Raw genomic sequence first — 16112 nt, 5'->3', positions numbered from 1 at the left:
GCACCCAGTGTGAGTTGCTCCTCTGGGCTTCCTCATTCCCGTCATGCTCTCTCCTCTACACAGTCTCTAAAGATCCTGGGGGAGAAGGTGTGTGAGATCCCACTGACGAGAGACAACGTGTCTGAGATCCTGCGCTGCTTCCTCATGGCGTACGGCGTGGAGCCCTCCCTCTGTGACAGCCTGCGCACTCAGCCTTTTCAGGCCCAGCCGCCCCAGCAGAAGGCTGCTGTCCTGGCCTTCCTTGTGCACGAGCTCAACGGCTCCACCCTCATCATCAAGTGAGGAGCTGGGGTGGGGACGGTTGTTCTGGGCCTTGTCAGAGTGGGAGGGGAGAGGGGTTTGCCATTCAGAAGTCCCAGGGTGATATGTTCCCACTGCCAAGCTCTGGAGATGGTGCGGTGAGTTGGAACTGAATGGTAGTGCCCTTCTTGGGAGAGTCTAAGCCTGCCTCTGCCACTCTTCCTGTCTAGGTTCTGGGCTGAAACTCCCTACCACCCTTGTACCTTTACGGCTCCCTTCCCATTTTTGTGCTGTTGCTTCTACCTCAAAATCCTGATTTTTATTCCCCTGCAGTGAGATTGACAAGACCCTGGAGAGCATGTCCAGCTGTAGGAAAAGCAAGTGGATTGTTGAAGGCCGGCTCCGGAGGTAGGGAGAGGGCAGAGGGCAGTGCCCAGAGAGAGGAGAGAAGAGGGAAAGGGTGACGTGTAGCAGTTTTGCCTGCAGCTTTTGCCCTCAGCCCCTTCCCTAGGGTGGGGACCTTAACAGTGGTTGAGATCCCACTCCCGCTGCGGCAGTAGGATGTCCCTCACCACAGTTTTCTTTAAACTGCCCATCTATTCAAGACTGAAAACTGCTCTGGCTAAGCGAACTGGGCGGCCCGAGGTAGAGACGGAAGGGCCAGAGGAAGGCCTGGGACGGAGGCGCAGTTCTAGGATCATGGAAGAAACCAGTGGCATGGAAGAAGAGGAAGAGGAGGAGATGATAGCAGCTGTGCATGGCCGAAGGGGTCGAAGAGACGGAGAGGTACTGGCGCAAGAGCAAGAAAAGTGGGAGTCAGAAAACAGACATTTTGCCGGACGCACGCCTGTAATCTGAGGCAGGAGGATCACCGTGAGTCCGAGGCCAGCCTGGGCTACATATAGAGTTCAAGGCCAGGCTGAACTACTTAATGAGATCCTGTCTCAAACAAACAAACAAAAAATTTGTTGCTGGGCATGGTGGCTCACGCCTATAACCCCGGCATTCTGGGAGCCCAAGGCAGGAAGATCACAAGTCCTAACCCAGCCCGAGCAGCTTACTTGAGACCCAATCTCATAGTAAAAAAAAGCCTGGAAATATATGTCAGTGAGAAGGCCCTGGGTTCAGTCCTTAGAAGCGAAAAGAAAAGAGACATAGGTACTTTTCTTCCTAGAATCTGGTAACTCCTCTCTTCCTCCGTGTCCTTGTTTTTCTTTAGGTTGATGTTGTAGCGTCTAGCATCCCGGAGTTAGAACGCCACATAGAAAAACTCAGTAAGGTACTGTGCTTCTGATCTCCCAGGAGTTGGAGGTGTGGGCTGGACAAGAAATGCTCCCCTCCTCAGCTGGGTATCAATTCTGTAGGGGAACCGAGAGCTGTGCCTTCTCCCATATGCTGGATGATTCCACCACCGTCATCTAGAAATGTTTTTTAATCATCTTCCTTTTCTACTGCCTATGCAGCGTCAGCTCTTCTTTCGTAAAAAGCTACTTCACTCATCTCAGATGCTTCGAGCAGTCTCCCTGGGGCAAGATCGATACAAACGCCGCTACTGGGTGTTGCCGTATTTGGCTGGTATCTTTGTGGAAGGAACAGAGGGGAGTCTAGGTAAGTGTGTGTGAAAGCCTCGGTCCTCGGAGCCCTGTCTAACAACAGTGGTGAGGAGCACAGGCCCTAGAGTAGGACTCCCTCCCTGCCTGCTATGCCACTTATCAACCATATGCTTGTTTCTTTGTTTATAAGTGGACATAGTAATAGAATATGTATTTCTTGAGGCTGTTAAGGGGATCAAGAAGAGTTAGTGCTCTTGTTAGAATAGTGCTTAACAGAACAGGCCTTTGGGGTGTAGGTCAGTGGTAGACCACAGCATAAAGCCCTGGGTGTGAGCCCCAGCATTAGGAAAAAAAAATGCTTGACATAGTTGGTTCTCAGTAGATGTTAGCTTATGATTATGCGACTGCTGCTGCTGATCACTTAGAACAAACAGGATTTTCCCCAGGTAATTTGTCCTTTGGCATATGAGTTGTTCCTAGAGAGGGACTCTAGTAAAAAGAAGACTAAGTCCAAAAGAAAAAGAAAGTATCTCATGTGTTTCTGTGTTCTTTCCTGTTACACATCAGTTTGTGTCTTAAATTCTTCTCTTTGTAGTTCCTGAAGATATGATAAAGCAGGAGACTGAGTCCTTAAAGGTGACGGTCCAGCCAGTGCCCACTCCTGCTCTCTTCTCTGTGAAGAGAGAGTTAAGTGGCTCCAGCATCTCTGTCAATTCTCCTGCCCGGACTCGAGGCCGACCTCGAAAAACTAAGCCTGGGTCTATGCAGCCCAGGAGCCTAAAGTCCTCTCTCAAGGGCCAGGATTCAGAACACCACCAGTCCCAGCTTCAGCCCAAGGCGCAGCCCCATTTTCAGCCTCAGGCTTCAATGCAGCCCCAGCCCCAGCCCGATCCTCAGTCCCAGCCTGATCCTCAGTCCCAGCCCGATCCTCAGTCCCAGCCCCAGCCCCAGCCCCAGTCCCAGCCCGATCCTCAGTCCCAGCCCCAGCCCCAGCCCCATGATGAGTTCCTGGAGCCAGAGGTCTCCCCTTTGTCTCTGGGTCAGAGCCAGCATGACCTCAGCCAGTCAGCCTTCCTATCTTGGCTGAGCCAGACTCAGAGTCATGGCTCCTTGCTGAGTAGCTCGGTCCTCACACCTGATAGCAGCCCAGGAAAGCTGGACCCAGCCCTCTCACACCCCATGGAGGAACCTGATAAGGTGGAGTCTGGCCCTGATCCTCCAGCATCCTGGTTAGACTTCTCAGGCCAGGTGCCCTGCAATGCTGCCCCTACTCCACCTCCTGCAGTTTCTGAGGACCAACCCACTCCTTCCCCTCAGCTTCCTGCCTCCTCTAAGCCAGTAAGTTGCCAGAAAGAGTATGCTCTTGACTTCATCTTTCCACAGGCTCCATGGCTTAGCTATGGGACTGTTAAATTGAGGAAACTTACACACGTGAAAATACCTTCCTCCTCCTATGTCTCGTATTATTCACAGATGAACAGACCTAGTGCTGCCAACCCCTGTTCTCCAGCACGGTTCTCTTCTGCCCCCTTGACTGGGCCAACTCCTAAGAGGCGAGTAGCAGACTCTGGAGAAATGCCACAGAGTCCCACAGGGCTGGGACAGCCGAAACGGAGAGGGAGACCTCCCAGCAAGTTCTTCAAACAGATGGAGCAGCGTTACCTAACCCAGCTGACAGCCCAGCCTGTCCCCCCTGGTGAGAGATCCTGGGTGAAATGGGGTCCGAGTGCAGGCAGGCATGATACGCGGTGTGGGCGTTGTGTTTCATAGCTGGTTCCCAGCCCTTGACCAACGTGGATCCCTTGTTTTCAGAGATGCGCTCAGGCTGGTGGTGGATCCGAGATCCTGATACGCTGGATGCCATGCTCAAGGCCCTGCACCCCCGAGGCATCCGGGAGAAGGCACTGCACAAACACCTTCACAAGCACAGGAACTTCTTGCAGGAAGTCTGCTCACGGCCCTCCGCTGGTAAGCAGATACCTTCACCAGCCTGAACTGAAGAGCCCAGGGCAAGTGTGAGCTGCTGTTCACCAACAGCCCCATGGGCCTCTTCTGTGTTCTCACTTCTCAGATCCCATCTTTGAGCCTAGTCAGCTACCTCCCGTTCAAGAGGGGATTATGAGCTGGTCACCCAAAGAGAAGACATACGAAACAGACCTAGCTGTGCTTCAGTGGGTGGAGGATCTGGAACAGCGGGTTATCCTGTCTGATCTGCAGATTCGGGTATACTGGGATTGGCACTGGTGGGGAGTTGTTTAAGAGAGGCCATTCATCCCTTCACTCTATTTGGAGCGGGGCATGGTGGCTTACACCTGAAATCTCAGCACTCAAGAGGCTGAGGCAAGAGGCTCACCATGAGTTCAAGGCCAACCTAAAGTACATATCAAGACCCGGTGACAGGCCAAGCCGGGTGGTGCATGCCTGTAATCCCATCACTCGGGAGGCTGAGGCAGGAGTTCAAGAGCGAGTTGGGAGTTCGAGTTCGAGACCAGCCTGGGCTACAAAGTGAGCTCAAGGCCAGCCTGAACTGCTTAGCAAGACCTTGTCTCAAAAAGACAAAAAACAACAAAAAAAGGCCCTGTCACAACGTGAACACACTATTTGGAAAAACCCCTCAGCTCACACTTCACCTCCCATGACCTTAAAATGGGTCTTTTTCTCCTTTCTGATGAGTTTTATTCTGCTTTCCCACCTGAAGGGCTGGACGTGTCCTAGTCCAGACTCTACTCGTGAAGACCTGGCCTACTGTGAGCATCTGCCTGACTCCCAGGAGGATATCACCTGGAGAGGTCGCAACAGAGAAGGACTGGCACCTCAGCGTAAAAGTACCAACCCTCTGGACCTCGCCGTGATGCGACTGGCTGCTTTAGAACAGAATGTGGAGCGGCGGTACCTGCGGGAGCCTCTCTGGCCCGCTCACGAGGTGGTGCTAGAAAAGGCCTTGCTCAGCTCACCCAACGGGACCCCTGAGGGCACCACGACAGAGATGTGAGTGACGTCTGTGCCCTTGTTCTTGCTATCAGGGAGCAAGGCTCAGCCCCCCTCACTCATCCACACGTCACCACTTTCTCCCTGCAGCTCGTACGAAATCACCCCCCGGGTTCGTGTCTGGCGCCAGACACTGGAGCGCTGCCGGAGCGCGGCCCAGCTGTGCCTGTGTGTGGGCCAGCTGGAGCGGTCCATCGCCTGGGAAAAGTCTGTCAACAAAGTGGTAAGAGGCGTGGAGAGCCAGGAGGGCCCTGGGCCGCCCGCGGTGTGGTGGGACGATGCAGGCAGAGGCCTGAGGGCTCACTGTCTCCTCACAACCTTGGTCTAGACCTGCCTCGTCTGCCGGAAGGGCGACAACGACGAGTTTCTTCTGCTCTGTGACGGGTGTGACCGCGGCTGCCACATTTACTGCCATCGGCCCAAGATGGAGGCTGTCCCCGAGGGGGACTGGTTCTGCGCCATCTGTTTGGCCCAGGTAAGGTCTGCTCCCACTCATCCCAGTCACCATAGGAGCCACACGTCACTTGTCCCCAGCCTCTGCTCAGAGTGACTCTCAGGGTGTTAGAGACCTGGATTCGGTCTTTATTTGGAAAAAATCACTTAAATTTTATAGCCTCAGTTGCTTCTCTATAAAACAGGAGTAATTATGCCTGTCCTGTGACCCCTACTTTTTGGGTTATCTGAGTAAATTCGCATGTGGGCTTCTGTGGGAAGGTATTTTGAAGCCGCACTTACACCCAGGGATTCTAACAAACCAGGAGGTAGGCAGAGCACGTCCTCAGCCATCGCTCATCTCCGCCTGTTGCCTGCTCAGCAGGTAGAGGAAGAGCTCACGCAGAAGCCCGGCTTCCCAAAGCGAGGGCACAAGCGGAAAAGCAGTTATTCACTGAACTTGGCAGAGGCCGAGGGCCGCCGCCGCCGGGTACTGTCCAGGGGCCGAGAGAGCCCGTCATGCGTACCTCGGTACTCAGAAGAAGGGCTGTCTCCCTCCAAGCGACGGCGACTCTCCATGCGGAACCACCACAGTGACCTCACGTTCTGCGAGTGAGTGGATCCCTCTGCTGGAAGAGGGCTGGGAGGGGGCCGTGCGTGTGTGCGCGCGCGTGTGTGCTTCTGGAAATGGAGTCGCTGCTGTCCCTGTACCGGTAGGATTATCCTGATGGAGATGGAGTCCCACGATGCAGCCTGGCCTTTCCTGGAGCCCGTGAACCCACGGCTGGTGAGCGGCTACCGGCGCATCATCAAGAACCCGATGGATTTTTCCACCATGCGGGAGCGGCTGCTCCGGGGAGGGTAAGCGGGCGCTGGTGACACCCTGGCGCCTCTTTGCTGCCCCGCAGGCCTCCTCCCGACTGCTCGGCTCTGCCCCCCCAGGTACACCAGCTCCGAGGAGTTTGCAGCGGATGCCCTTTTGGTTTTTGACAACTGCCAGACCTTCAACGAGGACGACTCTGAAGTGGGCAAGGCGGGGCACATCATGCGCCAGTTCTTCGAGAGCCGCTGGGAGGAGTTTTATCAGGGAAAACAGGCCAATCTCTGAGGCGAGGGAGGTGCGGAGTGGCCTTGTGGCTTCTCCCGCACCTTCCAAACAGAACCTGCCATTCACACCTGCTGATGCTGCCGGGCGGCTCGAGTCAGATAGAACCTGATTCTTGACCCTGCCCTTGGCAGCGCCCACACCCCCTTACCCCGAGACCCCTTTCTCCCTCCTCCTCCTGCTCCTCAAGTAAGAGGCGTGGAGATGAGGTCCTTCTGGACTGAAAAGCCAAAAAAGAAAGAAAAAATAATTTTCCCTTTGTTTTATTTCCTAATTAAAAATGGGGAGGGGAAAAGAAGTCCCTACTTCCTCCTCCCCGTCTCCCGGCCTCCCCGCCCCGCCCTGTCCACGCCCCAGTTACTGGGGTGATTTAACAATAGCAATAGTTCTAGTGAATGTGTGAAACCGAGAAACACTCTGTACTGTGTGCGGACCTGCAGTGACGGCCAGTAAAGTGGACTTAACCCAGGCGTGTCGCCGACACGGGCCCTGGACATGCTGCTTCCACGTGCAGACCCTCCCGCCTCGCCCTCTCGGCTTCCCCTCCCAGCTCGGCGTCGTCACATCGCTCATCCAATAATGTAAAACTCTTGTGTACGGGTTCCTCCCTCCTTTCCCCCCCAAATCTTTTTCCCCTCAAAGGAAAAAAATGTAGAAGTCCCCGTTTTTCTCTTGGTCCTCATCTTCCTGCTGATAGCTGTCCCATCTAACGTGGCGGGTGCCCCTCACGCCCGAGTCCCCGCCTTCTCCGAAACTCGGTGGCTGGGGCAGCACCCCGGGCCCGCAGCCTCCTCCCCACTGCTCCCCAACTCCCCTCTCGGGGACTCCTCAGGGACAACTACTGCTGAGTTGGGGTGCAGCTCCGAGACGAGGCCGCTGGCGCTTGACTGGCCCCGGGGCGGCGGCGGTGGGTGGCGTGCGAGCCGGGGCTCTGACCCTGCTTCCGCGGGGTCCGTTCGTTTTCCCCAAGTACCTGCTTTTCCTCCCGCCATCCCCATTGTCTCGTCCCATCGCTTCTGTGTCTTTGGGAAACCGCAGGAACGATTTCTCTGGGTCGCTTCTGTTCCAGCCTCTAGGAAGCGTGCGGTCTCAGCAGGCGCACTGCCCTCAGGAGCTCGGAGCCCCGCGTTTGCAGGGAGAGAACTGGAGCTTTGCTGCGCCGGGCGGAGGCGCGCTCCTTCCTCTCCCCTGGGCGCGCGGGAGGGGCTCCGGCTGTGCCCGGGTGAAGCCTCGCTCCCGCAGGAGGACTGCTCGCCCGACCCGGCCGTGGCCGGCGCCCCTGCCCCTGCGCGGCGCAGCGCCTCCCGCCAGAGATTACGGGTACTTGCACTGGGGAGGCGCTGCGCCGCCGAGCGGGCTGAGGCGTCGCGGGCGGGGATCATTCCAGTACTGCTGGCGGCGCCCACCAGCACCGGGCGGGGCGGCCCGGCTGCACCCCAGTCCTGTGCGTCCCCTCCCCCAGAGCCTGTTTCTAAAGTCGCCTTTTCTGTCAGATAAACCTCAAAACTTCTAATTTTATTTGAGATTTTTTTTTTTGCTTTTAAATAAGAGGTGGATTGAAGAATATTTGAATTGACTTTATATTATGCATAAATATTTATATTTTATCTAAATAACTGCGCTGTAACAAACTTTGTGTTAGACATTCGGAACTGTTCTAGTTGGGCGCTCATCTTTCTCCCCGCGGCAGTTTTCCCTGCGTGGAATGTAGATTAATTTTCATCGTGGGAGGTGGGGCGGGCGGGTGAGGTCTCTGTCTGCTGTGCGTTCCCGTCCCAGCTCCCTCTCGAGGGACCAGGCATTCTGCAGGGGGTTGGGGACAAGAGGGGTGGGGACAGCACGGGCACAGGGGCCGTTTCTCACTTTCCTTCCCCGTCCTCACCGCCCCGAGTCGGGTGGACCCCTCTGTGGGCAGAGTATTTGTGGGGAAGGCAGACACAAGGCAGCCCCGCCCTCTGCTCCCCTCCCCACCGTCGGGTAACAGCAAGAAAACCACACCGTCAACACCAAGTTCCCATGTTCCTTTGACAGCAAAAGGGACTGACTTTTTATATAACCAAATGTGGTGTTTTAGTGACTTTTTGATAATGTACAGTTTTTTGTGAATTTAAATTTATTTCTTTCTATATTTTTAGGACCAATCTCATTTTTAATAAGGTTAAAAAAAAAAAGTCTAGAGAAAAAAGCCTCCTGTTTTTGCCATGTGATGTTCCACAAGTGCAGCTGTAGAAAAGTGCTTGTCAGTTGAATAAAAACCACATTTGATAGAGATTCAAAAAGACTCTGTGTATTTCTCTTCCCTTTAGCATAGTTCTCACACAGATCGACCAAGCGGGAACCTGGGTGTTGGGTTTAGCATAACAGGTTTATACCTGCCATGGTGGTGATCGCAGCACTTGGGAGGCTGAAGCAGGAGGATCTCCGTAAGTGGGGCCAGCCTGGACTACAAAGTGAGTTCAAGGCCAGTGAGACCCCGTGTCAAAAACAAAACAGGTTTACCCTGAAACCTCCCTGTTTGGCCTTGTCTGAGCACAAGGCATCTGCAGGCAGGCTTCCTGTCTCACCCTTTTTGCGTGGATGGAACAGGTACAGTTCTGCCTTAGCAGTCTGACGGAGGTGCTGGGTGAGGTGGGATCGGTTCCACCTCCCTGGGAGATGCGCCTCAGCCTTGTGAGCTGCCACCTGTGTTCCCGTGGGCAACAGGGGCCCTCGCCAGCGTCTCCCTCCCACCTGTGCAAAGACACCGACACACAGCCTTTCGTGTTTTATTTTTTTAAGAAAAAAAAAAAATAATAATAACAAAATGAATCTTATCAAATTACAGGGAAAACCGGGCAGACCAGGGGTCCAGGAAGCACGCGCTGAAAGGGCAGCATTGGCGTAGACACAGAAGAGTATAAAACTAGACATCTCTGGGTAAGAAAAAATGTACAAAATGTGTTTTAAGTATAAATTAACTTCCTTCGTCCCGGGGTGACGAGTGCATGCGACAGCCCCACCTGCGAGCCGCCCGCGTGTTCGGGGTTCGGACAGCAGGAGGGGCGGAAAGGGTCCTCTCGGGCTGGGAAGGTCTCACACCCCCCGGCTCTTTGTCTCCTGAGCGCCGGAAGCCACCTGGGCCTTGCGCTAGAGAAGGAGCTTCTGCCTCCCGCCCTGTGAAAGCCACGAGCTCCCTTGGGTGCTGGGTTACCTCCTCAGCCCCGCGGCGGCCACAGAGCAGTCTGGTGCAGGGCGACTCCGGCCCGCGCCTTCTAGGGTGCTCAGGGAGCCAACTCTGCAGACAGACAGCCGGAGTTTGTGCATTTGTTCGAGGCCTTTCCAGCCCCCAGCTTCCTAACTCGGGGAGAGAAGGCCAGTAGCGCCAGGCGCTTATGCCCCTGCTGCCGTGGGACAGTGAGGTAGATAAAGTAACAGGGGCAGAGGCGCGCGGGGGGTGGTGGGCCGGCGAGGCCCCGGGGCGGAGCCCCTGCAGGAGCTGCGGCAGACAGCGCTGCTCTTCGGAAGGGAAGGCCCGGCGGGTGGCGGAGCGCCGCGGGCGGCTGCGGCAAAGCACGTGCTGGGCCCCAGGCTCGAGCCCAGCAGCAGGACGACGCCAGCCGGGGCACAGCGCAGCGGCACAGCGCCGGCCTGGCAAGCACAAGGCCCTGGGTTGGAGTCCTGGTACGGAAAAAAAGAATGATGCCCATTGTTTAAAAAGAAAGAAAAGGCAGCAGAAAAGCCCCCTGAACTTCAGGAGCCCGCTAATAAAGATGGGCCGCACACAACCGAGCCGTTGGCACAGGGTTTCAGGGCCACGCCCAGCCACGGCCGGCTCCGGCAGCCGCCCACGGGGGGTGCTCCCGGCTAAGGCAGGGCGACCGGGGGTGCGGCAGGCCGGGCGAGGACGGCGGGGGCTGCGCTCGCTCTCGGCTGTGCAGGCGCTCCCCTCGGCCCCAGGCCCTCCGAGCAAGGCCCTCAGCCTGCGCAGCGGGCGGAGCAGCGCTGCCCGGTCCTGGGGCGTCTGCCTGAAAAGCAGCACCCTTGAAGGCGGCTCTCAGCCCCGGCCGGGCTCGGGGGTGCCCACCGGTAACCCGGCAACCCGGCACCCTGAGGCAGGAGGGTCTCAAGCCACAGCCGGACTGGGCAATTTAGTGACTCAGCGAGGCGCTGTCTCAAAATAAAAAGGGGCTGGGGATGTAGCAGAGGCCCCGGGCTCACTCCCCAGAGCCGCCCCCAAACAACAGTATCGGCTGTAAGGCTTCGGGCCGAGAGGCACAGGGGAGTGGGAGCGGGGTTCAGGGGCGCTGCAGCGCCGCCAGCTCACGGGAGCAGCGGCGCCCCATCACTGCCCTCCGTCCCAGCCCCCCTTCCCGGAACTGGACTCAACGACGGGAGAAACAGGGCTGTTTTCCAGCGAAAAGCACCTAAAGAACCTCCTGTGTGCCCTTGACCGTTACAACAGCCGGGGCTCCTGCTCACTGCCACGCCCCGACCCGGCCACGCCGGTCTCCCACGAGCACAGCCTAGCAAGTAGAGTCACGCAGACCCTCAGAAGGAACTTCAACATTTAACACAAAACCAAAAAACCTACAGTCATTTAAACACTTTTTTAGGTACAAAAAGACAGAAGCAAGAGTTCCCGGAGGCGGAGGAGGGGCAGGAGTGCCACGGGCGGCTTCCATCAGGACAGGTGCCCCGGTGAGCCGGTCAGCAGCAGCCCCCCGCCCTTGTCAAATGGACACAGCTCTGGCCTTGCTTTCTCTCTCTAAGGCCACTGACAGCCGGGAGTGGTGGTCACAGCACACATGTGACCCCAGCATTCAGAGGCTGAGGCAGGAGGGTCCTCTGAAATTTGAAGCCAGCCTGGGCTACACGGTAAGACCCTGCTACAAACAAGGGCCGCTGACCAGCCGGTAGCTGTGGTAGACTTCCCTTTACTGACAGTGCGGAACTCAGAGACAGCCGTTTGTCCAGCCGAACCCTAGCGGGATACTGAGTGGGGCTCTTATACGGAATAAGCTCTTCTGCAGTTGGAAGCACCAAGGGGGAAATGGCCGATTTTGGTCCTCAGTTTTTCAGTCCCATTCGCTGCCCCAGCCCCACCCCCTGACCCCACGGGCGGACAGAGGGCAAAGGGAAGACAGGCCTCTCAGCCCTGCGCGGAGGAAGACCTGTGCGCCGCTGCTGAGCGGGAGCTGCAGCCACCTCCGCTGTCGCCTCTGCCCGCAGCGCCTGCCAGGCCCCGCCACACCCTCGGCCGCGCGCTCGTCCCACTGCGGCGGTGCCCGGTGGAGCCGAAAGGCCGCAAGAGGCGCAGTTCTCGGGGAGACGGGCAGGGCCCTCCGTCCTGCCTCCAGCGCAGCCGGTCTCCGGGAGAGGAAGCGCGGGGCGGGCGTGGGGTCGCGGTCCCGCTCCGCTGTCCCTCCCGAGGAGGAAGCTCGCTCTCTTTGGTTTTCTCCAAGGCAGGGTCTATCCCGCGTAGCCCAGGCTGGCCTTGTACGTGCAGTCCTCTTGCCTCAGCCTCCCAGGTGCTGGGATAATCGGCCTGCGCCAACACAGCCAGCTCCAGAAAACGATGTCTGAGGTCCCGGTTCTCCGGGGCAGCGCGGTGCGGAGCGCTCCGGCCGGCCTCGGCAAGGCCTCCGCCGCGGACGGGCCGACGGAGAACCCGGGAACGCGAGGGGCGCGGTCTGCATCCGAGGCCGCCGCCCTGGCACCACGCACTTCGGGCACGACTCCTCGCCGGGGCGCGGGGGTGCCCTGCGCACGGTGGGTCTGCCCGCAGCACGCGCGCCGGCCCAGGCACGGCCGTCAGAAACGTCCCGGCCAGGACCACAGGCCCTGGGGAGCAAAGCCACCCCGGCCCAGAACCGCGCTCCGCGGGTGAAGACGCGGCCTCGGCTCCCAGCGGGGGCGCAGCCCCTCGGTCCTCAGGGCCGAGCAGGGCCCCGCGGCTTCCGCACAGGGCGCCGTCCGCACCGCGGGAAAGGCTGCTCCTCAGCCGCGCCTGGCGCACGGGCGGCTTGCGAAGGCCGTGCGGTCGTCTCTGCGCCCACAGCCCTCCTGGGGCAGACGGAAGGCCGCCTGCGCGGCGGCTCAGCGTTCTAGCTCGCTCCTCGCCAGCACCACCCCACACTCCACACGAAATTTCATTCCAAGAAGTTCACGAAGTTAAAAACTGTGAGGGGGTAAGCAGGCAGGCTCGGCTGTATGGGAGAGAGAAAAGAACAATCTTGAGAGGAAAAAAGACAAGGGGTGTGTGTGTGAAGAGAGGTGTGGGAACTGAGCGCTTTACAAAAACAAAATTGTACAATTCTGCCTATAGCCACATGGTGGCGCACGCCTGCAATTCCAGTACTCGGGAGGCTGAGGCAGGAGGATTGCCGCAAGTCCGAGGCCAGCCTGGGCTACATAGTGAGTTCAGAGGCAGTGGGAACTATGCAGCGAGCCTGTCCCAAAAAACAAAACAAAGGAGGGCTGGGGATTTAGCTCAGCGGCACAGCATCTGCCTAGCAAGCGCAAGATCATGAGTTTGATTCCCGGTACCAAAAAATAAATCAACAAACCTGTCTATTTTCTGAAATATATACATACATATTTTTAAAACTCCATAACTAAATTCAGCAAGTAGTGAGTGGTCCCTGCTTCACCAATTGCCTAGCACCACATCTTTCTCTTTCTTTTTTAAAGAAATCATAAGGAAACCTCTGAAGGTCTCCCCAGTCCCCGGAACGCAGGGGAAAGGTTGGGGAGGCGCGCAGCAGCCGCCCCGCCTAAGGCAGGCGGAAAGTTTAATACAACTTTAACGAAGCAGAAACATTCTTTGCCGAAGGGAAAAAAGTTTCATCTCCTTGAACGCAGCACACACACAAGCCCCGGTTCCCGAGGCTGCGCCTGCGATGGGTTAGAGACGGCACAGCAGCCCAACAGGAGGCCGCGGCGGCTGTCACCTGTCGCCGAGCGGACCGCCAAGGTCTGCGGCATCTCCGAAGCTTCACATCTTCCCAGCAGGGACAGGGAGGAGCCCCAGAGCCCGGCCGCGGCGCAGGGAGGGCAGCGGACCAAGGGCCGCGCGCTGGCTGAGCTTACCGCGCTACTTGCTGAACTGGAAGGCGTAGACCCCGGGCTCCGAGGGCGTCTCCACCGCCGCTTGGCTCTGGTGGCCGCTGTTCTCCTGCGCCACAGCCGAGAGGGAGTCAGCTTCCGCTTTCCCTTGCTGGCCTCCCGCAGAAGCAGCCTGGCTAAAACCCCCAGAACTGAGGGGCCTCGCCGGCCCCCACACCCCCCTTACGTGTGGGCGCACCCCCAGCAAGCAGCACGCCGCTGGAAGGACTAAAATGGCGTGGCCACTCTGGAAAGCACTTCAGCAGTCCCTCTGCATTCTGGGGTCTTGGTTTTTTGAGACAGGGTCTCACTATGTAGCCCAGGTGGGCCTTGAACGTCTGGCAACTCTCCTGCCTCAGCCTCCAGAGCGCTGGGATTATAGTCCTGCACTGCCACACCGGGCAGCAGTCCCTCAAGGTTTACAGCAGCCTGGCCTCTTCCCAAGGCTCGCTAGTCAACGCGAGGCAGCATCCTGGTATTCGCTGCTGGTGACCACATGTGCAAAGGGCCTCATTCTCTCTGAGGGCAGGTTAAGTCTCTCCTTCCCGCGGTCCTCATACACCTACAGCTATTTGTGAACACAGAATCAGCGGGACTGGGAGCGGAAGACCGTGAACCAGGGGAGATCTGCCTCTGCCACTGTCCCGTCCTCACTCCAGAGAAATGACGCTCTTACCTCCACGGAAACGCTGGAAGCAGGCACGGGTGCGTACTGGGAGACGTAAGCTCCATGCATAGCTGCAGCTGTCGGCACATACTAGGATGGAAACATCGACAGGCTCGGCCTTACAGTTGTTGGTACCTATAAGACCTGGGCAGCTGTCACATATCCTGATGCAGTGCTCGCCTCCAGAGGGGCTGCTTTAATTCACCTGGGCACTAGGATCTTCAAAGCATTCTGAGAACTTCCAGTGCGGTGCACATCTGAAGTCCCAGCACTTGGGAGGCTGAGGCAGGAGGGTAGGCTTGAGTTCAAGGGTGGCCTAAATACACAGTGAGACTTGTCTCAAGGGGAAAAAAAAGCACTCCAAAATATACTGCCTTAGAAATGCTTCTCCCTAGGATACCGAGGTAACTTCCTTTCCTTTTTATTTTTTTTACTTTTCTTTTTTTTTTCTTTTTGAGACAGAGTCTTGCTACACAGTTCAGGCTGGCCTTGAGTTCACTTTGTAGCCCAGGAACTCACAAAGATCCTCCTGCCTCAGCCTCCCGAGTGCTGGGATTACAGGCATGTGCCACCACACCCAGCAGTTTTTCTTTTCTTTTCTTTTTTGAGTCAGGTTGGCCTTGAACTCACTGTATTGCCCAGACTGTCATTAAACTCAGTGATCTTCCTGCGTCAGCCTCCCGGCTGCAGAGATCACAGGCATGTGCCACCACTCCTGGCCTTTCCTGCTCTTTCCTGCTGGCCTTCTGCTCTTCCTCACACCCTGCCTTCCCTGCCTTTAAGCATTCCTGCAAGTCCGAATTGCACATGCCTGAAAGAAACTTAAAGTTTTCTTCCTATTACTATATTGATAAGGGAATGAGTATTAATTGTTAAATTAATACACAGAATAATCATGTATTGCAAACGTACAAATAAAAATTGTACAATAATTTAGAAAGTCACACAGAACACTATTCACTTAGCTTGTGAGTAGGAGGCAGCTCGGGGGTGGGCTGGGGAGCGGAGGGCTGCGCTGGCCCATGGGTGATCTTTGCATTGTTTTTGTTTTGTTTTTTGTCTTTTTGAGACAGGGTCTCGCTCTGCAGTTCAGGCTGGCCTTGAGCTCACTTTGTAGCCCAGGCTGGTCTCGAACTCGCAAGGATCCTCCTGCCTCAGCCTCCCGACTGCTGGGATGACAGGCGTGCGCCACCACGCTGGGCCTGCAGTCTGTCTAACTGACACGATGTGCTCGTCCCGGCGCCCAGCAGTGCTGCGGAGCAGCCCTGCCCGCCTCAGGGGTCCCCGCTCTGGGCTTCTACCGTCACAAAGCCCTGCTTTACCGTGCCCGTGCTGCTGAGCGAGAGGTGGCCCAGTTGCTGGGTCAGGGGTCCCATCACGGAGGCTGGCTGGAGAGAAATGGGGTGATCCATGCCCGGTGTCAGGACGGAACCCTTGAGGCAACGACAAGGGGAGGTCACTGGCTGCGTCCTAAAGCAATGACCGGAACCCAGCAGACGGACATTCCCCAGCCCTGGGAATTCAAAGCCTTCCTGAGCAGCAGCCCAGCTCGCAGCAGGAACAGGCTCGCTGTCCCCCAGTCTGGAGGGGCCCAGTAACAAAATGTGAGGGCCGGGGATCTAGCGCAGAGGCACAGCGCCTGCCTGGCAAGCGCAAGGTCCTGAGTTCGATTCCCCGCACCCCTCAAAAAAGTGAGGGCTCACAGTTGGGCTGCCCAAGGGCCTGAGCCGGAAGGAACTCACGCCCACTGCTCCCCTCCCGCCCCTGCCTGGCCCTGCCCAGTGTGGTCACTCACGGAGGGCGGCACGAGGTATGACTGGTGGTGCATCCAGGACGGGTTAGGGACTTGCAGCGGAGACGCCTGAGTCACTCTCTGATGTGAGCAAAACAAACGAAAGCATTAGCACCTAGAACCTGCTGTTCAGCTCCGTGACCTAACTGGTCAGCAAGGCTCCCAAACGCTGGCATTCCTCCCCTCAGAACACAGAAACACTAAGAATAAATTAGCCGGGTGTGGTGGCGCACGCCTGTAATCCCACCACTC

General features: G+C 57.2%; 2 protein-coding genes across 11 annotated transcripts in view; one reads left to right on the top strand and one right to left on the bottom strand.

Annotated features, from left to right (window-relative positions):
• The window catches only part of Baz2a (bromodomain adjacent to zinc finger domain, 2A), a 37038-nt gene extending 28441 nt beyond the window's left edge, over positions 1 to 8597 (top strand). For 4 of the 5 annotated variants that reach the window (XM_013520868.1, XM_005397321.2, XM_005397324.2 and 1 more), the window contains 15 exons: positions 64 to 278; positions 574 to 648; positions 846 to 1026; positions 1460 to 1519; positions 1704 to 1848; positions 2389 to 3131; positions 3267 to 3489; positions 3606 to 3761; positions 3865 to 4016; positions 4492 to 4781; positions 4872 to 5004; positions 5110 to 5256; positions 5596 to 5825; positions 5931 to 6074; positions 6156 to 8597. In XM_013520868.1, coding sequence (XP_013376322.1) covers positions 64 to 278; positions 574 to 648; positions 846 to 1026; positions 1460 to 1519; positions 1704 to 1848; positions 2389 to 3131; positions 3267 to 3489; positions 3606 to 3761; positions 3865 to 4016; positions 4492 to 4781; positions 4872 to 5004; positions 5110 to 5256; positions 5596 to 5825; positions 5931 to 6074; positions 6156 to 6321 — 3060 coding nt within the window. In that variant the 3' untranslated portion in view covers positions 6322 to 8597. The remainder of the gene's footprint in view (positions 1 to 63; positions 279 to 573; positions 649 to 845; positions 1027 to 1459; positions 1520 to 1703; positions 1849 to 2388; positions 3132 to 3266; positions 3490 to 3605; positions 3762 to 3864; positions 4017 to 4491; positions 4782 to 4871; positions 5005 to 5109; positions 5257 to 5595; positions 5826 to 5930; positions 6075 to 6155) is intronic. The other variant, XM_005397322.2, reaches the window with a different exon arrangement.
• Positions 8598 to 9086: 489 nt separating this feature from the next.
• The window catches only part of Rbms2 (RNA binding motif, single stranded interacting protein 2), a 44997-nt gene continuing 37971 nt past the window's right edge, over positions 9087 to 16112 (bottom strand). For 2 of the 6 annotated variants that reach the window (XM_013520869.1, XM_013520871.1), the window contains exons 10-13: positions 15864 to 15941; positions 15391 to 15501; positions 14274 to 14384; positions 13976 to 14158 (exon numbers count right to left, since the gene is read on the bottom strand). In XM_013520869.1, coding sequence (XP_013376323.1) covers positions 13988 to 14158; positions 14274 to 14384; positions 15391 to 15501; positions 15864 to 15941 — 471 coding nt within the window. In that variant the 3' untranslated portion in view covers positions 13976 to 13987. The other 4 variants (XM_005397318.2, XM_005397319.2, XM_013520870.1 and 1 more) reach the window with 4 other exon arrangements.

The sequence above is a fragment of the Chinchilla lanigera genome, unplaced genomic scaffold (assembly GCF_000276665.1).
Source record: "Chinchilla lanigera isolate Chin_1 unplaced genomic scaffold, ChiLan1.0 scaffold00057, whole genome shotgun sequence".
Lineage (NCBI taxonomy): Eukaryota > Metazoa > Chordata > Mammalia > Rodentia > Chinchillidae > Chinchilla > Chinchilla lanigera.
The sequence above is the reverse complement of the archived record's forward strand: the minus strand, read 5'-3'. Positions and strand labels throughout refer to the sequence as shown.